Source organism: Pseudomyrmex gracilis, unplaced genomic scaffold (assembly GCF_002006095.1).
Source record: "Pseudomyrmex gracilis isolate BER0280 unplaced genomic scaffold, ASM200609v1 scaffold_22, whole genome shotgun sequence".
In the NCBI taxonomy this organism is placed as follows: Eukaryota; Metazoa; Arthropoda; class Insecta; order Hymenoptera; family Formicidae; genus Pseudomyrmex; species Pseudomyrmex gracilis.
Genome location: NW_018020606.1, coordinates 764,622 through 783,569, shown reverse-complemented (window position 1 = coordinate 783,569; position 18,948 = coordinate 764,622). Strand labels below are relative to the sequence as shown.

Below are 18,948 nucleotides of genomic sequence, written 5' to 3'. Positions count from 1 at the left end.
TGGCACCGGATGAGCCTCCTCCGTATCCACCAAGATTAGATCCGGAAGAACCGCCTTGTACATATCCACCACTACCTTGACCTCCGAGAGATCCACTGCCATATCCTCCTGATCCACCGAGAACAGTTCCGCTACTTCCACCAGCGGCTCCAGCATTGGCGTTAGCATTTGCAGCAGCATTAGAATTGGCACCGGATGAGCCTCCTCCGTATCCACCAAGATTCAATCCGGAAGAACCACCTTGTACATATCCACCACTACCTTGACCTCCGAGAGATCCACCGCCATATCCTCCTGATCCACCGAGAACAGTTCCGCTACTTCCACCAGCGGCTCCAGCATTGGCGTTAGCGTTGGCACCGGNTCCGAGAGATCCACCGCCATATCCTCCTGATCCACCGAGAACAGTTCCGCTACTTCCACCAGCGGCTCCAGCATTGGCGTTAGCGTTGGCACCGGATGAACCTCCACCGTATCCACCAAGATTAGATCCGGAAGAACCGCCTTGTACATATCCACCGCCACTTTGACCTTGAGATCCTTGGTTATAACCTCCGTTATGACCTCCTGATCCACCAAGAACAATTCCGCTACTTCCGCCTGCAGCTCCAGCATTGGCATTGGCGTTAGCACCAGATAAACTTCCACTTTGTCCGCCGTAGCTCGGACTAACTGATCCCTGATTATAACCACTACCAAGAACAGTTGCTCCTGAAGATCCACCGCCATATCCACCTGATCCAGAAATCGGACTCCCTTTCACCGGTCCAACATATCCTCCTCCGCTGGCACCAGCGGCAGCATTAGCGTTGGCGTTTGCATTAGCTCCTGCAGATCCTTGCGAGCTAGGATTTGTCCATTGTCCTGGATAAGTAGTAGGAATACCTTTCGGTTTTTCATTCAAAATGATAGCAGTGCCACCTGGCTGATAGTTCCCTGCTGCATTACCGTGAGATGGGCTACTAGTAAAGAACGGATTATTTGCACCTATTGGTTCTTGTCCGGTACCAACAGATCCGGCATTTGCATTTGCATTGGCAGTGGCTTGCGTATTAGCGTTGGCATTGCCATTAAGATTATGCCCACCACTTAGGAACGGATTGCTTCCGCCAATCTGACCTGACGGATAGTGGCCACTGCCTTGTGGTTGGTATCCTCCTGAAATACTTCCGCTATTTCCTCCTGTTTGAGCATTGGCGTTTGCATTGGCACTTGCTTGAGCATTAGCATTGCTGTTAGCGTTTGATCCGCCGCCAGATAAGAAGGGATTGCCACCATAAGATGGTCTTTGATGAGGATAAGTTCCTTGAATGCCACTATTTCCATAGCCATTAGCTGTAACAGATAAGTATAATAATTATTGTTTTTTTTTTTCTATTAAATTATATATTGCGATATAACGTATATACATATATACGTGTATTGATGCACATGATCAAAGTGACAACATGCTGATACGTGCAAAAATTAAATAAGTTTGTGGTGCAAAAGTCACGTGTGGTACGAAAGTCACGAAGTTCATGCTCTCAGTCTTAGTTACATATAGAATATATAGATGTTTTGTATTTTTTCTATTTAAACGCAGCTAAGCAAGAGTACATCATTAACGTAATTCTTATTTCTTGGTCTGTCAAAATAATCATTAAGACTTTTCAAATATAATAAGATGAAAACAAGTTTTTCAACTTTTAAATCGACAACAACGTAAATGCAAAAAATATTTTCTGGTTTGTATATCTTTAATTTCATGCGTTCGTGAATTTTATAATTTTACACAATATTGTTTCATCAGCAACAGGAAGAATTATACAAAATATGTTAATCACATACAAAGCTAGAAGAAAATAAGATGTTTCCACGAATTCTCGTATATTGTTTTCCAGCAATGACGTAATATTTATCAGTGTCGTTTCGTATACGTATAAGTCAATTAGGCATAATTATGTGACGTCAATTAGGCATAATTATGTGCTATCTCCGCCTCCACGAAAAATTGCATAAAAATAGTGCGGAAAATTCTCAGTGCTGTCATCGATTAGTCCCAGTGTATCGATGACTTTTTGAGTTTGTATTCAAGTATGAAGTATCACCTTGATGACTTGGCACCGTCTCCTCGATAACGATGACCTCAATGGGCTGTTGCTTCGGTTTCCCGCCGTAATGCGGTCGACCATGGTAGTGAGAACCTGGACGTTGATATTGCGGATATTGTGGATATTGCGGATGTTGCGGATGTTGCACCGCAGGCGAATCTTCGACTATGACAATTGGTATCACAGTTTCTCCCTTGCCAACTCCTTGAGGAATTGGCCGGGGGTAAGGCCGATAGGGCACTGGACGACCAGGTGGATTCGGTTGAGAAATCGGTAGTGTGTTTACGGGAATAATCTCTATTCCGTTGCTAGGATATTTTCCAGGATACGAATTTACACCGCCGCTACCTTTTGCAACAGCATTCGCGTAAGCATTAGCATTAGCGTTAGCGTTGCCGATGACCTTGGGTCCAGACTGCACTGGATAATAGGATTCGGAAGGGTTGATTGGAACTACTCTGCCGTTACCACCGTTGGCAGTGACAGCGTTGGCGTTTGCGTTAGCATTAGCGTTGCCGATAACTTTAGGTCCTGAAGATACTGGGTAATAAGAACCGGAGGAACCAATCGGAAGTGCTCCGCCATTTACGCTGTTCATAGCGTTGGCATTAGCGTTAGCATTAGACTGAGAGCCACCGTAACTTCCGTAACTCGGTTGACTGTACTGAACGGGGACCTGATTGACGTTGCGATGGTAATAGTCATCATTTACACCATTATCTCTGAGATACCCCCCGGAGGTTCCCAAAGAACCGCCGTAACCTATGTTAAAATCAATCATCGTTCATTGATATGTTAACTTACTGAAACGATGATAAAAAGAAAGAGATGAGAAGAAGAGACAAATATGACAGCGAGCAAAAATTTAACCTTCTACATTGTCGAAACTCAATATTCTTCACATTCCATAAAAGTACGATTATATTATATATATTTTTTATATATTTTACAGATTGGATTTTATAAATTTAGAATAATAATAATTACATAAATATAATAACATGATTTCGATTTCATTTTTAATCGCATAACTTGTAAAACTGTTTAAAAATTATTTAGAAAATATGTAAAAACATTTCTATTTGATGCAAAATTTACCTTGAGCGTTAGCATTGGCTTGCGCGTTTGCATTGGCACCGCCATATCCACCATATCCATTGGCATCAGCATTAGCTTTCGCTGAAGCTGAGCCATCACCGGTCGCTGACGCGGACGATGAAGCCGATGCTGAGGAAAGTCCACCGCCAATTCCGATTGGTCCTATATTGAAACCTCCTCCTAATGATTGAGCATTGCTGTTAGCTTGAGCAGATGTTCCTTTAGGTTTCAAATAGTTTAAAGGATTCAGCACACTGCCGCCAATAAGATCGCGTAGTACACCTTCGCACAATGTACAAAATATTGTAAAACTTATAAAAATAATATCATATAACATATTATATAAAAATAATATTATATAAAAAATATTTATATACAAATATTATATAAAAAATATAAATATTTCAAAAATGTTTATTTTTGAATTTATTCTGTATATTGACTTGATTCTTAACTTTTAGTCTGAGAAGAGATCACGGATATATTTCAAGATAATACAATATAAGAGACAAAATATTTATATTTATCTGATATTGTATACATTATATGTACTTCGAATGACCTTTTGAATTTCGTATAACGAATATATGACGAGATCGCCTCTTAGACTGCCAAGCAAGCATTATATAGTCATTTTACAAATATATTTCAAGTAGAAAGTTATATGACAATCAGACATAAAAATTGTTCGTGAATAACTAGAGAAAAGAATTTTTCTTTTAAATTAAAATAAAAAATTTTCTGCATTCAGAAACTCACCAGCGTAGGAGTCATTAATCAAAAGCAGTATCACTACCACTGGTAGCACACACTTGAATAATCTCATTTTCACTTTTTGCAATTAACTAATTGCTTTGTCTATCACTTACAACAGCCTATCTGTATTATCTGTTTCACCTCGATAACTCAATGATCGGAGAGTCAAGAGCGACTGAAGCTCTCGCATCGAAATCAACATCTTATATACAACGCGATGCCTGGATTTTACGTCGGTCAATAATTGACCCTCTCTTCGTCTTTCGTTTCCGTCGCGTTCTCCGTCATGTTGCCACCTCAATGCCAGGTTTTAAAAATTTTATGCTATTTTTCTTTCTTCCGCGAAAATTCAATAATGAGAACTATCGAATTTTTGAAACATGACATTTTGTGCTAACGACTCTAACGCATTGGTAACGCTTGCTAATCTTATCAGCTTTTAAAATGATAACTAGAAATACTAACAAAGTGACAATACTTTTGCCGTTCACTCGTTGGCTATAGCCATCAAGGTCTGTTTATTTCGACGAAGTGCTTTACATGTTTCGATCCGGGGTATTCCTTCTCGTCTATTGAAGAATGATTAGTAGCACAGATGACACCGTATTTATTACGGGATTTCTAGCCAATTTAGAATGGGAAGTTTTTATAAAGATAATCTTGCAAAGCAGTGACACATTTCATAAAGTTTTATATGAAAGAGAGACAGAACTGTGCAAAAAATAAATATTTTAATTATGGAAGTTTCTTTAATTTGTACTAAACACCAAGAAGCTATTTTATTTTTATATAAATTTATATATCTTACATATAATGCAGAAGATAAAAAGTAAAAAATTTACACATTTATATTAGAAGTTTCTTTCATGTGTAATATCCGAAATGTTTCTTCAAAAATAAAGGCATGATATTCTTAGCAATTATTACACACTCTCGAGTATGATAAATTTGATGCAAGAAAAATATTAATTCCAAAACAGTCTTTTGTTGGCGATGTGGCAATCATTTGCAATTTAAACAGGTACAAGATGATATATCTCGTATGTATTGAATTTTTTATTGTATTTTGTATTCTTTATATATCGATGACTCGAATAATTATAATTGTTAGGGTTTTATTGCAAACTTAAAGTTTATTTAAATAATTTAAATCTTACTTTAAAAGTAAACAAATATTTTAATTATCTTATAATTAAATATTATGTTGTTATAAAAAATAGAAAACTTGTGATAACAATGGTTGTAATTAAATACTTAATTACTAGTCAATTGTAACTTGTGACCACTATTCTAATTATAATCAATTGATCAATAGTCGGTTTAACCGGTCTCAATAATGTTACTTTATAAAAAAAACATCTTCGAGGTTCTAGCAAAACCTGTATCATACCGGTTCTTTCTTTCTTCAAGGTTGAGTTCAATGTGACTGCTAGACGAGACGAATTTTTGCTTCAATGTAGCTGCTAGCCAACGAATTTTCGACGAATTGACAATTGCATGTAAAAGTTTAATAACATGACGCAAACATATATAAACTCATAAAACCAGCTTTTCGTAAAACAGTTTGCGTTCGATTGCAATTGCAAGAAATTTGCATTGTGTAAATATTTTATATTTGCACTTGTGTGTTGGTTGAGGCTTAATCTCTTATGTTAGAAGTTAAACAATATATTTGGTATATATATACATGTATATGTTTAATTATATATATATATTATATATTATTATCTTTTATGATATATTATATATTTTATTGTATTTTATTGCAAAGTACAATAATTACTGATGAATTCTCTGAAAAATTAGAGATCATTATATATTTTTTACATATAATGTAAATATTGTAATAAAAGCGCACGTGTATAAAATATAAAAATATATATTATATTATCTCTACTATAAAAACTATAATAGCGTAAAAAAGAAAAAAATAAACTAATAATAATATCATGTAAAAAATTGTTCTTAATACGAAATTGTATTAATTTCTAGATGATACAAATATCGTTACATAACTCATTGTAAATTTTTCTGTTAGAAATAAGGAATTTTGATGTATTCAGAATCATTATTTAAATCTTACATGATCGAAAAGAGCTGGATTTCATTCCGCGTATACTTACAAATGCTGGGAAAATAAACAATTATCTTTGACGATAATACAGATGACCTTGTTAATCACAAATACACGCTGATATTCGTGTACATGATGCTTGATCTCGACTTCGTGATAGCAGTTTGTTATTTCCGTCTGTATCATTACAATAAAGATTAGTTAACAGAAATCTATTTGATTTTTGAACAAGTTTATAAACTACTAGTTTTATAAGTATTAATTTAAATTGTGATATTTCTGGTTCATAAGGGACTCCCCTTGCATTTGTAATAATCAGGAAATTCCTATGACGTGACCAAGGCAAACTGTTGCAAAGTAAAAGAAATTTTTTAATTATTTCTTTGATTGATTAGTAACAAACTATTATAATTTGTCTTATTCTGTACAAATAGTAATAAAAAAGTACGTTAATATATTAAATATATATATAATAGATTATAAGACTTTTATGACAATGTTTTTAAATTATGAAAATATAATGACAACTGTAACAAATTTGTCTTTAATAAATTTTCTAAAACGTATTTTGCACAAATATTTTAGATATTTAGAATATTTAGTATTTAAAAAAAGATATGATTTAATATTTCTAAAAATAAATAAATCAAGCTCATTCGAATTGAAGTGGAATGCCGATATTGCGAAGTGGAATCGTATAGAGTGAATGCAAATGCAAAACCTACGAGAAACCTTCGGGCGTTTTTACTGACTCATTTTATGTTATGCAGCTTAGCTAAAATTTGGTGTCGGCTAGGAAAATCCAACCGGCTTACGTGTTTTAACTCCGGTATTACTGGTATGATAGTTACTATATTTACCACCTTGACAATGACGTAACTTGTGCGTGTATGTAATGCTTTACATGGACTATCAAGAAGTATTAATCACATAGTCGTAGCAATTAGCTGTGTTTTACTACTCAAATATTAATATAAATATTTCCTTATATTGTAAATATATATAAAGATCAAAATATTTTAATAATTATGCACTTGATTGTTATTTGATACATACTTCCATGTTTGATCTTTCTTTTTTATATTTTTAAATATTTTTCAAAGTTTTTATATTGTTTTTATGTGTGTTTATTATTATAATCAGTATGTATTTTTATACTTTATAATTTTATTATAAATACGCAATTGTTATACTTTAATTTATTTATATATATATATATGTATTGACTATAAATATAACTAAATTGTTTTATTTGTTTTGTTAAATTTATCTTATTTTTATATTTAATTTTTTTAATCTATAATATTTCTACAATATCGACTCCAGAAAGAAACGAGAAAGCATAATCGTAGTTCAATCGATAACCGTAATTTGAATCGGTAATGTAAATCGTTACATGTCTTTGTTATTAGTTAGAAAGTTTTAAGTTCAGATGGCGTTGTTTAGCGTAATGAGTCACCTTTTCGGTTATAACCGGTATATTCCTTTACATTTGTCGACCGCCTCATTGGTCTCGCGGTCTGAGTGCAGGGGCTACGGACATGGAGATTCCCGAGTTCGAATCCTCATCATCTTTTCAGGAATTTTTTCTTACAAACAAAAGAGCTCGATTCTATTCTCCAACGCAAATGGCCCCATCGTCTTCTATTTCTAATTTGTACGACGCATTTGCTATCACAACTTTTCTCTCAAACATTTCTCACTGAAATCCAGCTCTGGGCAAAGTTCTAGATGTGAAACAATGATCTTAATTTTCTTGAGGACGAGCGTCGATTATAGTCGACGGTCGCCGCCGAATGTAGGCGCGAACAGAACGCGGCAACGAGTTATTTGCTTTGTAATATAGTTATAAGAGCGAACTGCTGGAGTAGCTACCGCGTTGCTAATAACGTGTTGCCGCGTTCTGTCTCTTTGCCTTGTCTCTACGTCCGAGCGTCAACTGTAGTCGATAATATAGTAGCATAGAAAACCATTTCATTGCTACGTTTCGTCGCTTACTCGTTGCGGCTCGCGGCTCAAAATCACCTTATATATAAGATAGAGCAAGCGCAAATATCTAACAAAAAGCAGACTGAACGATGGACAATCCACAAAAAGAAAACAACCCAACAACTGAACATGAAGCACAAGAACATATTGAGAAACAAATTGAAACAGCTTTGAAAGAAATAAATGATCATAAAAATAAAATATTAAAACAGGCAAATGCTAACAAAGAACAAATGAAAGATGTTGTTCTACAAGACTTCAGGGAAGTCGGGTTTGAAAATATAGTTATCGACAACGAAAAATGTTCTTACGTTGTTGAAATTGAGACAACGGTAAGAGAATTAATTAAAACGAAACACACGTCTGAAGAACTTACGTTTACGATAAATATGAATTGTGATGTACCTTTAAAAAGAAAAACACGCGGATCAGAAGATGGTCCTCATATAGGGTACACAATAATGGTGAGTAGTATAATAAATGGCGGCAACTCTCGTACTAAATCGAAAATAACTCGTCATGTAAAGTTGGAAATTGACGACGAAACTTTGTTTCGTCTTCCACGAAGACAAACCCCAAACAAAAATAAGAAAATGAGAAACGAAAACAAGGAACTAGGAAAAATAATTCCTTTCCTTGGATTGATTGTCTGGTAACAATGCACTTCAGTTGGACTATTATTTGCCAGAGTCGCGCTCCGCGTTCTTCGTATGAAACGACACACGCCTACCGCTACTACGTCTGGCTATTGTTCCATTGAAACATTCGACGTTATAACGTGAAAGAATTATTTTTAATCAGTAAAGGTGCCATTACACAGCGCGTGGTTCGGCGAGCCTGACTTGCGACTTGCCGCGCTGCGAGTTGTGTGATTGGGCCAGCGCGACAAGACTCGGCGCGGCACGTGTTCTTCCCGCCAAATGTCGGTAAATGTGGCACGAGTTCAAAAGAAACGAGCCATCATCGTTGAGGCTTATCTCGTGAATCCGCTCACACAAGCTTGGACAGTTTGTAGCTCGTGCGCGTATAATTTCTTCAGTTATCGCACCGCGGCGCGAGGTTCGCGAATTACTACCGCGCCGTGAGAACAGTCAGAGCCTGATAAAATACGAATCGACGAGCCTGTACGAGCGCCATTCGGAGCGTTAATCGCAGCTTTGTTTTTTTTTTTTTTTTTTTTGAGCGTTGAACGATAACTGAAGAAATTNTTCGCAGCTTTTTTTTTTTTTTTTTTTTTTTTGAGCGTTGAACGATAACTGAAGAAATTATACGCGCACGAGCTACAAACTGTCCGAGCCTGTGTGAACGGATTCACGAGACAAGCCTCGACGATGGCGCGTTTCTTTTGACTCGTGCCACATTTACCGACATTTGGCGAGAAAAACGCGCCGCGTCGAGTCTTGCCGCATTGGCTCATTCATACGGCTCGCAGCGCGGTAAGTCGCGAGCCAGGCTCGCCTAACCACACGCTGTGTAATGGCACCTTTACTGATTAAAAATGATTCTTTTACGTTATAATGTCGAATGTTTCAATGTAACAATAGCCGGACGTAGTAGCGACAGGCGCGCGTCCGTTTTGTGATGCAAAGAGCGCGGAGCGCGCAACTCTGGCAATAATAGTGCAACTGAAGTGCACTGTTACCAGATAATCAGTTCAAGAAAAGAAATTATTCTTCTCTTTGATTCAGATCTATAGATTGTTTCTTATTTTCTTTTTTTCTTTTAGGAATTGTCTGCGTAGAAGATGAATCTTTGATTTGTCGTCATCAAGTTGCATTAATACATGACCAGTTTTTTTTATGTGGTTTACGATGTGTTTTACTAGCATCTTTATTTTTTATTATGCTATTCATCACATAGCCACTTTTAATTCCGAAGTCTTATACTATACCATTTTCTATTTATTGTACAAACAATAATCGGTTGAAAAAATTAATAGGTAATTAATTTTTTTGTGCTTTATTGTTTTGCTACTTCGCCAATTTGCTTTCTAGCCAATGTGAGAGTATTGATAGGAGCCGTGCAGTTATGTGTTTGAAATCGAGCCGCAGTTGAAAACTTCTCTTAAATTTTAATCAATATGTTAATATATTTTAATATATTTTCTCTTAGTTTTTTTTATTTATTAATTATTTATTTGTTTATTTATTTTTATAATATAATAATAAAATTCTCGTACATTAGATTTTGAATTTTATTTTATTGATGAGTACATATATCATAAAAATTGAAAATTGACACTCATAGTATAATCATTAGATACATTCATTATTATCAAGAATCATACAAAATATACACCTATTTACGTATCTTTTGACTTCAAAATTATCGTATAATCTGCTAAATTGTAACTAAATTTTTATAAATATCTTCATAATAAAAAAAGAGATTATACATTTTTCAAACTAAATTATACATTTATAATACGACCTAATAACATTTCAATATCAACACACTGCAAGAAATTCCACAATTGCACATTCATTTCTGTCATATAAATACGCTCTCTCTTATGATAATAATAATATTATTGTCATCATTTTTTGTCTATTTAAAAATATACGATTAGGTTTTCTTGTCTACGCAAAAGCGACTTCAGTTATCCGTCGAAAATATTTGTCTAATCTATACGCTGAAGTTTTGCCAAGAAAATCTACTTTAACACACAATCGCAACATGTAGTTGTACCATATAATGCGTTGCGAGAAATTGACTGTTCCAGCCTTTGTTGCATTTTTCGACATATTAAAATAGCACGATTTCAATAACAACAAATATAGCGATAATTTAACGAATCGCTCGCTAGAAGAGGAATTGTACAATCGTTCTCGCGGCGATGAATTATTTTATTTATACACACATCTATCTTATAGCTCTTTCTATACATATATATATATATATATATATATATGGAAAAAGAAAAATAGATATTTTCATGTGTTATATAATATAATGCATGGATATTAGAAAGATATATTTTGTAACAGCATTTTCTATCTCTCATATCAATGTTTGAAATTTTTCACAGAAGTAAAAATTAAAGACTCAAAAGCATACACTTGTTCTAACAACGAATAATAAATGAGAAAGATAAATACAAAGTTGTTTCAAACATTAAGTGAGATAACATGTATACAATGTGCATTATGTGTGTACATTATATTGAAAATAACATTCCACAGATGTGTTTTGCTCAAGTACAATAAATGTTTCTAGTTTGAAGAAACAGTTCTTATTATTAGCATAATATACATACACAGCTAATTGTTAGACGGATATACTATCTGTACTATCTCCAGAGAATTGAAGAGAGATATGTTTAATATGCGATTTGTTACGAAGAATTTTCACGAGATAACATCTGTATTTTCCGGTCGGCTCGTTATTCGTGTACTTTATGCGTCATTATATACACACATTAAAGCAAATTGCTATATTTATACAATTAAAAGAAGGTTGAAAGAGAATAATAAGCATCAATTTTGTCGAACGAAAAATTAAATTGAACAACCAAGCTTTTGCTGTTGCTTCGGTTTTGCATTAAATTATGGTAAGAAAATGGCATGTGTAAAAACATACTGCATATCTTAATCACAGTTAAGCTATATGTGAGTGTGTGCTCAAACACACTCACACACGCGCTACTCATATATCAAGAAAATATACATCACGTGTAAATACATGGAGGTCACATATATCGTAAAAATCACATTAACAAAAATTATTGCTTTGTATTATTGTCTTTTTTTAACTTAAAATCTCATATAAAATTGGCATAAAAAACCAGCGAATGCAAAATAGTTTGCAAATAATTTTACAAAAATAATATTACATCATAATACTTTTCCGACTTTGTCTTGCAATTATTACACATTCGATACGTTATTTGCTTCTTCTTCAGATCGATAAATTGATCAAATTCGCATCTTTTTCGTTCTCGTCACACATGCACACACATACATTCTTGATATTCTAAAGTCGGTCTTAAAGACGTCGTCACTTATTGTTTACGGTAATGGTGATTGCACCGCCGTTTCCGGTTGCTTGCGACAAGAGTCGTTGTCATCGATACACTCGTTCTGCTTATTTTCCAGTTCGGTTTTATGAGCGAGAGCGTAGTTATTTAAATATTCCACCACCTGCATGTGACCGAAAGTCTCGGCTTCGTCGACTGGTCGTTTTCCCCATCTAAAAATAGAACACACACATATGTACACCTCTAACTTGTCAGACTCAACATGAATTTAAAACGCATACAAGACTTAGAAGCAATATGATATAATATTTTTTTTTTTTTTAAATAGAGAGAGAGAAGAAAAAGTAAAAAAGATGGAATTTATAAAAACAATATTTATTTACATGTAAAAAATGCTTTATTGTTTACTTAAAAACAGAAACTTATGCAATGAATCAATTACTCATAAAACACTGTGATACCAAGTGAAAAGTTAAAACAAAAATTAAAACACTTGATGTCACTTCACAAATCTTGTGAGTATACCTGTCCTTAGGTTCATGCGGGACTCCGCAATGTTCAATGAGAAACTCGACGCAATCCAAATGGCCTTCGCTGGCGGCCAAGTGCAGAGCGGTTCTGCCGTCGTAATCGGACAGAGTCATATCCATTCCGCTCAGTCGGTGTCTACAATTATGAGAGTTCGAAATAATAATCAAAACAATAACAGAACATCATTTGCTCAGTAATAAACACAAACTTGCATATCTTTACAACAAATAAGTCTTTTGAACAAATGACTTCACGTAAGGTTGTCTTTAGTTTAAATAGATTTTTGAAAGATCTCACCTTCTCATAGCTGTGACGTCACCACTGGCAGCGCTGAACAACAAATTGACGATTGAGAGACCTTTCGTCTCGTATTTGTGTCGTCTAGGATCCCTTTTGTTCGACGCGTGCTTTAAATTATCATATCTGCGGTTTAAAAAAAAAACAAAAAAAAACAAGCTGAATTAGAATCGACACAAAACAAAAAGAAAAAGAGAGAAGAATCGATTGGAAAAAAAATTATTACCTGTGAAAGTTAAATTCGCTAACAAGTTCTTCGCAAAACTGCACGCCGCGACAAGAGTTGCCAAGTGGGTCCAAGGGCGGTGACCAAGTGCAAATACCCATGACGTTGGGAATTACCACTAAAAGGCTACCCGACACGCCAGATTTCGCTGGTATGCCAACCTAAAAGAAAATACGTTTCTTCAATTTTACGTCACAGCTTTTATTCAACAATTGAAGTGTCGATCACGCAAACAGTGCTAGCATTATATGCATAAGTTCAATTAAATTTAAGTTGATTAACACAAATGATAAAGATACGATTTTTACTTTACCTTGAAGGCAAATTGACCGCTGTAGTCGTACATGCCGCAACTGTGCATAAGACTCAATACGTCCCGAACACTTTCCGGTTTTAACACCTTCTCTTCGGTAGTCGGACATATACCACCGTTTGCCAGCGTGGCTGCCATTACCGCCATTGTTTCGCAGTTTGCTTCCATAGAACAGCACTTGTCAAAAAAAAAATATATATATACAATAATTTATTAACAGAGTAACTTGCACATGCACTGCCATCAAAATAAAAATAGAAGAGGTTTAATCTAGTTTGTTCGCCTTCTCCAGCGTAAAAATAAGATGTATCTATATATATCACGCGTGTTAAAACGCCGCGAGATAGAAATTGTACGGAAATTTGTATTTATTTTATATAAAAATAATTCGAATAAGTATAAAATATAGAAAACTATTTTTTATCCTTTTTATAAAAAACAAACAAATTTTTCTTGCAGTTTATTTCTCATCTAAAGTATATTGTAGTAACTGTAGTAAGCGTAAAATAAGTTCTTACCTGAAAATAGAAATCCATAACCTCACGCAAGTTCGTCTTCTCCGGGTAACATCCGTGCTCTCTCATATAAAATCCTAAAGCGTAATTTCGATCTGCCGCTTCTCGTTCGGACAGGAAAACAGCATTGTTGAAACCAAGATTCTCTTCACCCGCTAATCTCTTGAAGTAATCCATCGTGAAGTCAAATTTTTCCGCCAGACCCATTTCCGGCTTAATTAACTCTTTCAGCAGCGAACATACCAATATCGCGCCAGCATTTATCATTGGATTGTGTGGTTTCTCTGAAAAAATCGTATATATGTTTCTTAATAACATTGTTATTTATTAACTGCACAATCGATATCACATGTAGCGCGTACAGTTTCCAAGTGTACAGTTTTTACGTAATTCAATTAAGTTATTCAATTAATTATGTAATTTAGATTGCAATCAATTTAAAACTCACTATTGTGATCGAGTATGAGTTCATTGAAATTTCTTCCGGACGGTTCTTGACCCACATATTGATGCACCACTTCCTGACCAAGTCTGTCCAAAGCTATCGCATAGGTCAAAGGTTTGCTGCAACTTTGGAGAGTGAACGGCATCGAGGTATCACCAATATTAAATCGTTGTCCGTCAATAGTGCATACGGAAACGCCCCAATATTCCGGATTCATTCTAGCTAATTGCGGTATATACGACGCGACTTTGCCTTCTGTGTTTGTTTTACATTTCCAGTAAAAATCCTCGATGTGTTTCGTGAATCCTAACCAGTCAGGAATTATAAACTGATGTCTAAATGCTCGCGAGATCAGAACAATATTAGGATTTATGATTCTGTAAAAATAAAAATCGCGCTTTATTCTTCCTCGTACGCTTGTAAATTAACATGCGCTGGATACTCCAGTCTGATAAACTCACCTCCTGAATTGTTCTCTGTTCAATTTCTGCGTTTCGTGTGATATACCCTCGTGACCGCCAGACTTCGCATGTTCCTTCTTCAGATTGTCCGACAGCTCCTGGAGTCGAGGATCGTTTTTCCGCAAACCAGTCGTTCTTAAAGCCTTACACGAATTTAAAAACACACGCATGTCAATTTGGATCACTTTGAAACACAATGTTTACGTGTATGTACATTTATATATCATGTTTGTTGTACGTACAGCTAAAAACTTGCCCACTGATACAAGACCAGTTTCCTCATTCTTAAACATATCAAACAGGACGTCTTCGGCGTTTGTTGCTTGATCTTGATCTCGAGTGCTGCGAATGATCAAGAATATACAACTATATAAAAAGTGACTCACACGTGGCACGATTTGAAAATAATCTAATATCGACTTTTAAATATTTTTTTACACACATAGCTTTCTAAAAAGTTTTAATAACAAATATAAATAAACATTACATAAAACATATTCAAAAGTGCAAATAGTTATTTTAATAAGCAGTGAGAAGAGCAAATATGTATTGTAATATTAGTACATATGTATATATTAGTTATTATTGCAAGTCAAACATATGATAAAAAGAGATCCATGCTATCACGTTATTTATAACAAATTTTTATTCGCATCACATTATTTACACACACACACACATACACACACGCCACGCACACGCACACGCCATGCATTTAATACACGGTACTCACTACATATAGTGGCTGTCATGAATAAAGCTGTATTCGCTGTAACGAAAAGCAAGATAATGAATCTGCATTAGTGCCGTAATTTAATTGTTAATAGATACGGTTGTGTTAATACCTAAGAAAGCGAGCCAACATTCTGGTCGATCGATCGTTTTTCTTCTCTAACCAGATCGAACACGCGATTTTCGATTTGATCACATAATCTTCCGAAAGTTCGGTCAACTGTAGATTAGAATCCGAGTTCGCTTCGGACTCGCAATCGACCGCCTCGATATAAGGCATAGTGATTGTCGTATATTTGACTGTATTTTATTAATAATATTTTTGATATTTCAATAATTCATATCACAATGCACACACGCACACACACACACACGCACAATTTCGAAAACTTATAAATGTAAAGTGTTCTAGAAACTTTGAAGATTAGTCTGCTGGCTACACAATCGCGACAGCAGATTGCAAGAATGCTGAAGTTTTTATATCATCCGATAAAAAAACAAATCCCCTCTTTTTCGCCCCCCACGATGATGAGAAAAAAGGTTTAAAATAGTATCCTCTTTTTACGTCAGATTGTAACAGATGACATTCTGAAAGCAACATGCAATTTGCATTCAATAACGAACAATTGTAACAAATACAGACCATTGGCAAATAATTGTTTGGTATATTAGAGTCAATTAGAGCTAGGAAACAGCAGCTCCATTGGAGGAAAGAAGAAGGGGACAGTAGTCAGCTGGTCGGTAAAGAGAATATTTATATATCCAAGAATAGCAAACTTGCATAATAAACAAATCACATTAAATACTTAAAATATATAATAAATATGATATACTCAAATAAGAAGTAAACCAAGTTGAAATAATATAAAAATACATTTCTTTGTAGAAATAAATAAATAAATTCTTAATACTAATAATTAAAAACCTCTCCTTGTAAACATATTTGTAATAAACAATTATACGCGTAATCTTTATTTTCTCTGTTAAAATAACAATAATATAATATTAATTATAAAAAATAAAACTTAATCTTACCGAAACGGTCTCAGTGACAGCTTTTCGAAATCACCTATCGTATTAAGGTAATGACCACTGTATTCAAAATCATCCATTATCTTGATATCATAAATATCACTGCAAAAACTCAATCACTGTAAAAGAGTTCAATATTTCACTTATATGCTCGATTTTCAGTTTGTAGAACATTTCCTGATTTCGCGATATCTCTTCGTTCGCGCGACAGATCAAGCCACGATCTAAAAGATTACGTATTGTTGAACGAGCTTAAATGATAACCAATAATGACATTCAGCTTATCAATTTGCGATGGGTCAGTAAATTGTTGTGGCCTTGTATTGATATTGATCGATAAACTTGTTGCAAAACAATCACTATGCCACTTATAAAAAATAAATTCTGCATATCGTTTCTGCAACTTGTCGCTATGTATTGTTTTAAGAAAATTGTACATCTTTCGGTGTTATACTACGTCGTTCGTTCTTTTGTAGGCAATCGCGTTGTATTCGTTTCAAAAAGTACTCGCGCGTTACATGTATTGAATAGTGAAATCGCAACAATAATTTGATAGTATTTATTTACGCGTGTTTGATTTAACACTTTACAAGTAAAACTGATTCTCTCACCGTGTTTGAGAACGTTCTAGTTCCCCGGCAGCTCCGAAAGCAGCATTCAGATATTTCGCACTTCCGGATCTCGTAGCTGGCACAGCAGCACGTCTCTATAGAAAAGATTCGGTACATCGCACTTTAGTACGTCGATCTACTCTCATAAGAAGATTTTATCTTAATAACGAAACCGAATGAAACAGCTGATGGAACTCAAGTATTTTGAGCATAAAGAGAAAAAACCGCCGCGCCTCTGGTTGCCACGCAACTGTGCGTATTGATCTTTAAATGACAGAATTAACTTCTCTGGTGGATCTAAGCTGAAACCTGCTACGTGTATTTTAATTCGGATTGGCAGAAACTCTATGTACGCGAACATTAATGAAACTTGAAATCTCACTTGTAAGATCGCGTAAGAATCGCTCTCGCCCCGGCGTATAATCAATACTTAGCGATCAGAAAGTGTTTGTTTTGTTCAGGCATCAAGATATCGCGTTTTTATATGATATTTAGCAAAATGTCTAGTTGAAAAAAAAAAGAATGTATACTACATGTGTCTTTTTGTGTAATAAAAGATTTAAGTAAAACAATTTCGCGACACATGCTTATAACTTTTAGGACATATTTTATAAGTTTTGTATGAGTTATAACAGATGCAGCAACACTTGCAACCCGTTGCAAGCACGATCTCTCGGTATAACAAGATAGTTAAATAATATTTCATAACATACGCGAGTTATATTTCATAATCAACAACTTATTGTGTGCACGAACTGCTAACCAAAGGACTCTAATTTGAGTAACTTATTGGCACACATGACGTACATATGACAAACTATGATGCGTCGAAGTATTTTTGTCGTAGCTGCCCACGTGGTTGCAATAAACAAGATGATATTGAGCGATATCTTTCATATACTTGAGTTTCCTCCAACCTGTAAGTTGAATCGCGGTGTTTAATTCAATCCATTCGCGTATCTCTCTAGTAAGAACATTAATATCGAGTTTCCGATTAGAGCATGTCACTATGCTATTGCGTAATACAACTGCAAACGCCATGTTTAATATTTCTCTCTTTGTAGACATTTGATTTATTGTAAATGTCAATTCTCTCGGAAATTATTTCAGGAAAGCTGTTTCTTCTCAAAGATTTTCTTTGATAAAATATGTTCTTACCGTGGAATGTAATCTTCTAAGTCCGTTCGCTCCAATTCGCACAATCTTCAACATCCTCGCACCTTGCATCACTACTGCAATATACTATTTTTTTTTTTACTCTAATAATTTTGTACTTTTATTCACTAATACTGTGTCAAAAAATAGAGAATATTAAATAAATAATTTTTTTTAAATCGGAAATTTTCGAGCTTGTTAAATATTTCACTTGTGTGAATTTTCCTCTTCTTCGACGGTTGAAATGTTCTGATCGATGTTGCACTAGAAACGATTAACCGCTTGGCACGTTGAAAGAGCTTCAAGATATTCACTCACACTCATACCAATTCATGTTTCAAAAAATATGGACATGTATCAATTTTCTTGACTCGTGACTACACGACCGCTTATGAACTTGTGCCAACTATTGTCAGCAAAACGTTTGTTTCTGTTATCGTCTACAAATTGACGACTTGCGTGCGATTTTATGTGTGATGACAACGCTAAAGAAAAACGACCCTCGGCGTTCCGACGACCAGCGTCTACTACACCGAGGGTCGTTCGGACGCCCGTGGGGAAGGCAGGAAGAACCGAACGGTGAGACATGCGCGATTTAGGGAAAGTCTTACTGTATAGCTGCTGTATAGATCTTCGGGAAATAT

The 18,948-nt window shown here is 34.9% G+C and overlaps 2 protein-coding genes across 14 annotated transcripts in view; both read right to left on the bottom strand.

The window, feature by feature from the left end:
• Window positions 1-4,143, bottom strand: part of LOC109851897 (uncharacterized transmembrane protein DDB_G0289901-like) — a 5,582-nt gene extending 1,439 nt beyond the window's left edge. The window contains exons 1-5 of one of the 7 annotated variants that reach the window (XM_020422469.1): window positions 3,951-4,143; window positions 3,192-3,473; window positions 2,091-2,855; window positions 424-1,335; window positions 268-327 (exon numbers count right to left, since the gene is read on the bottom strand). In XM_020422469.1, coding sequence (XP_020278058.1) covers window positions 268-327; window positions 424-1,335; window positions 2,091-2,855; window positions 3,192-3,473; window positions 3,951-4,017 — 2,086 coding nt within the window. In that variant the 5' untranslated portion in view covers window positions 4,018-4,143. Of the gene's footprint in view, window positions 1-15; window positions 328-377; window positions 1,336-2,090; window positions 2,856-3,191; window positions 3,474-3,950 lie in introns of all 7 variants that reach the window. The other 6 variants (XM_020422464.1, XM_020422465.1, XM_020422466.1 and 3 more) reach the window with 6 other exon arrangements.
• A 6,811-nt stretch (window positions 4,144-10,954) lies between these two features.
• Window positions 10,955-18,838, bottom strand: LOC109851920 (glutaminase kidney isoform, mitochondrial). Of its 7 annotated transcripts, XM_020422534.1 has the most exons (13): window positions 18,631-18,838; window positions 18,308-18,438; window positions 17,150-17,244; window positions 16,542-16,640; window positions 15,017-15,116; window positions 14,775-14,917; window positions 14,317-14,690; window positions 13,872-14,152; window positions 13,354-13,530; window positions 13,041-13,201; window positions 12,815-12,940; window positions 12,512-12,652; window positions 10,955-12,198 (listed from the first exon to the last, which is right to left on the bottom strand). In XM_020422534.1, the coding sequence occupies exons 2-13, from the start codon at window positions 18,374-18,376 to the stop codon at window positions 12,018-12,020; spliced, it is 1,947 nt and encodes a 648-aa protein (XP_020278123.1). In that variant the 5' UTR covers window positions 18,377-18,438; window positions 18,631-18,838; the 3' UTR covers window positions 10,955-12,017. The 7 variants fall into 7 exon arrangements, with proteins under 7 accessions (XP_020278123.1, XP_020278117.1, XP_020278120.1 ...); XM_020422528.1 differs by lacking the exons at window positions 16,542-16,640; window positions 18,631-18,838 and adding an exon at window positions 15,508-15,543; XM_020422531.1 differs by lacking the exons at window positions 18,308-18,438; window positions 18,631-18,838 and adding an exon at window positions 15,508-15,543 and having other exon boundaries at window positions 16,542-16,657; window positions 17,150-17,236.
• Between the last annotated feature and the right edge of the window lie 110 nt (window positions 18,839-18,948).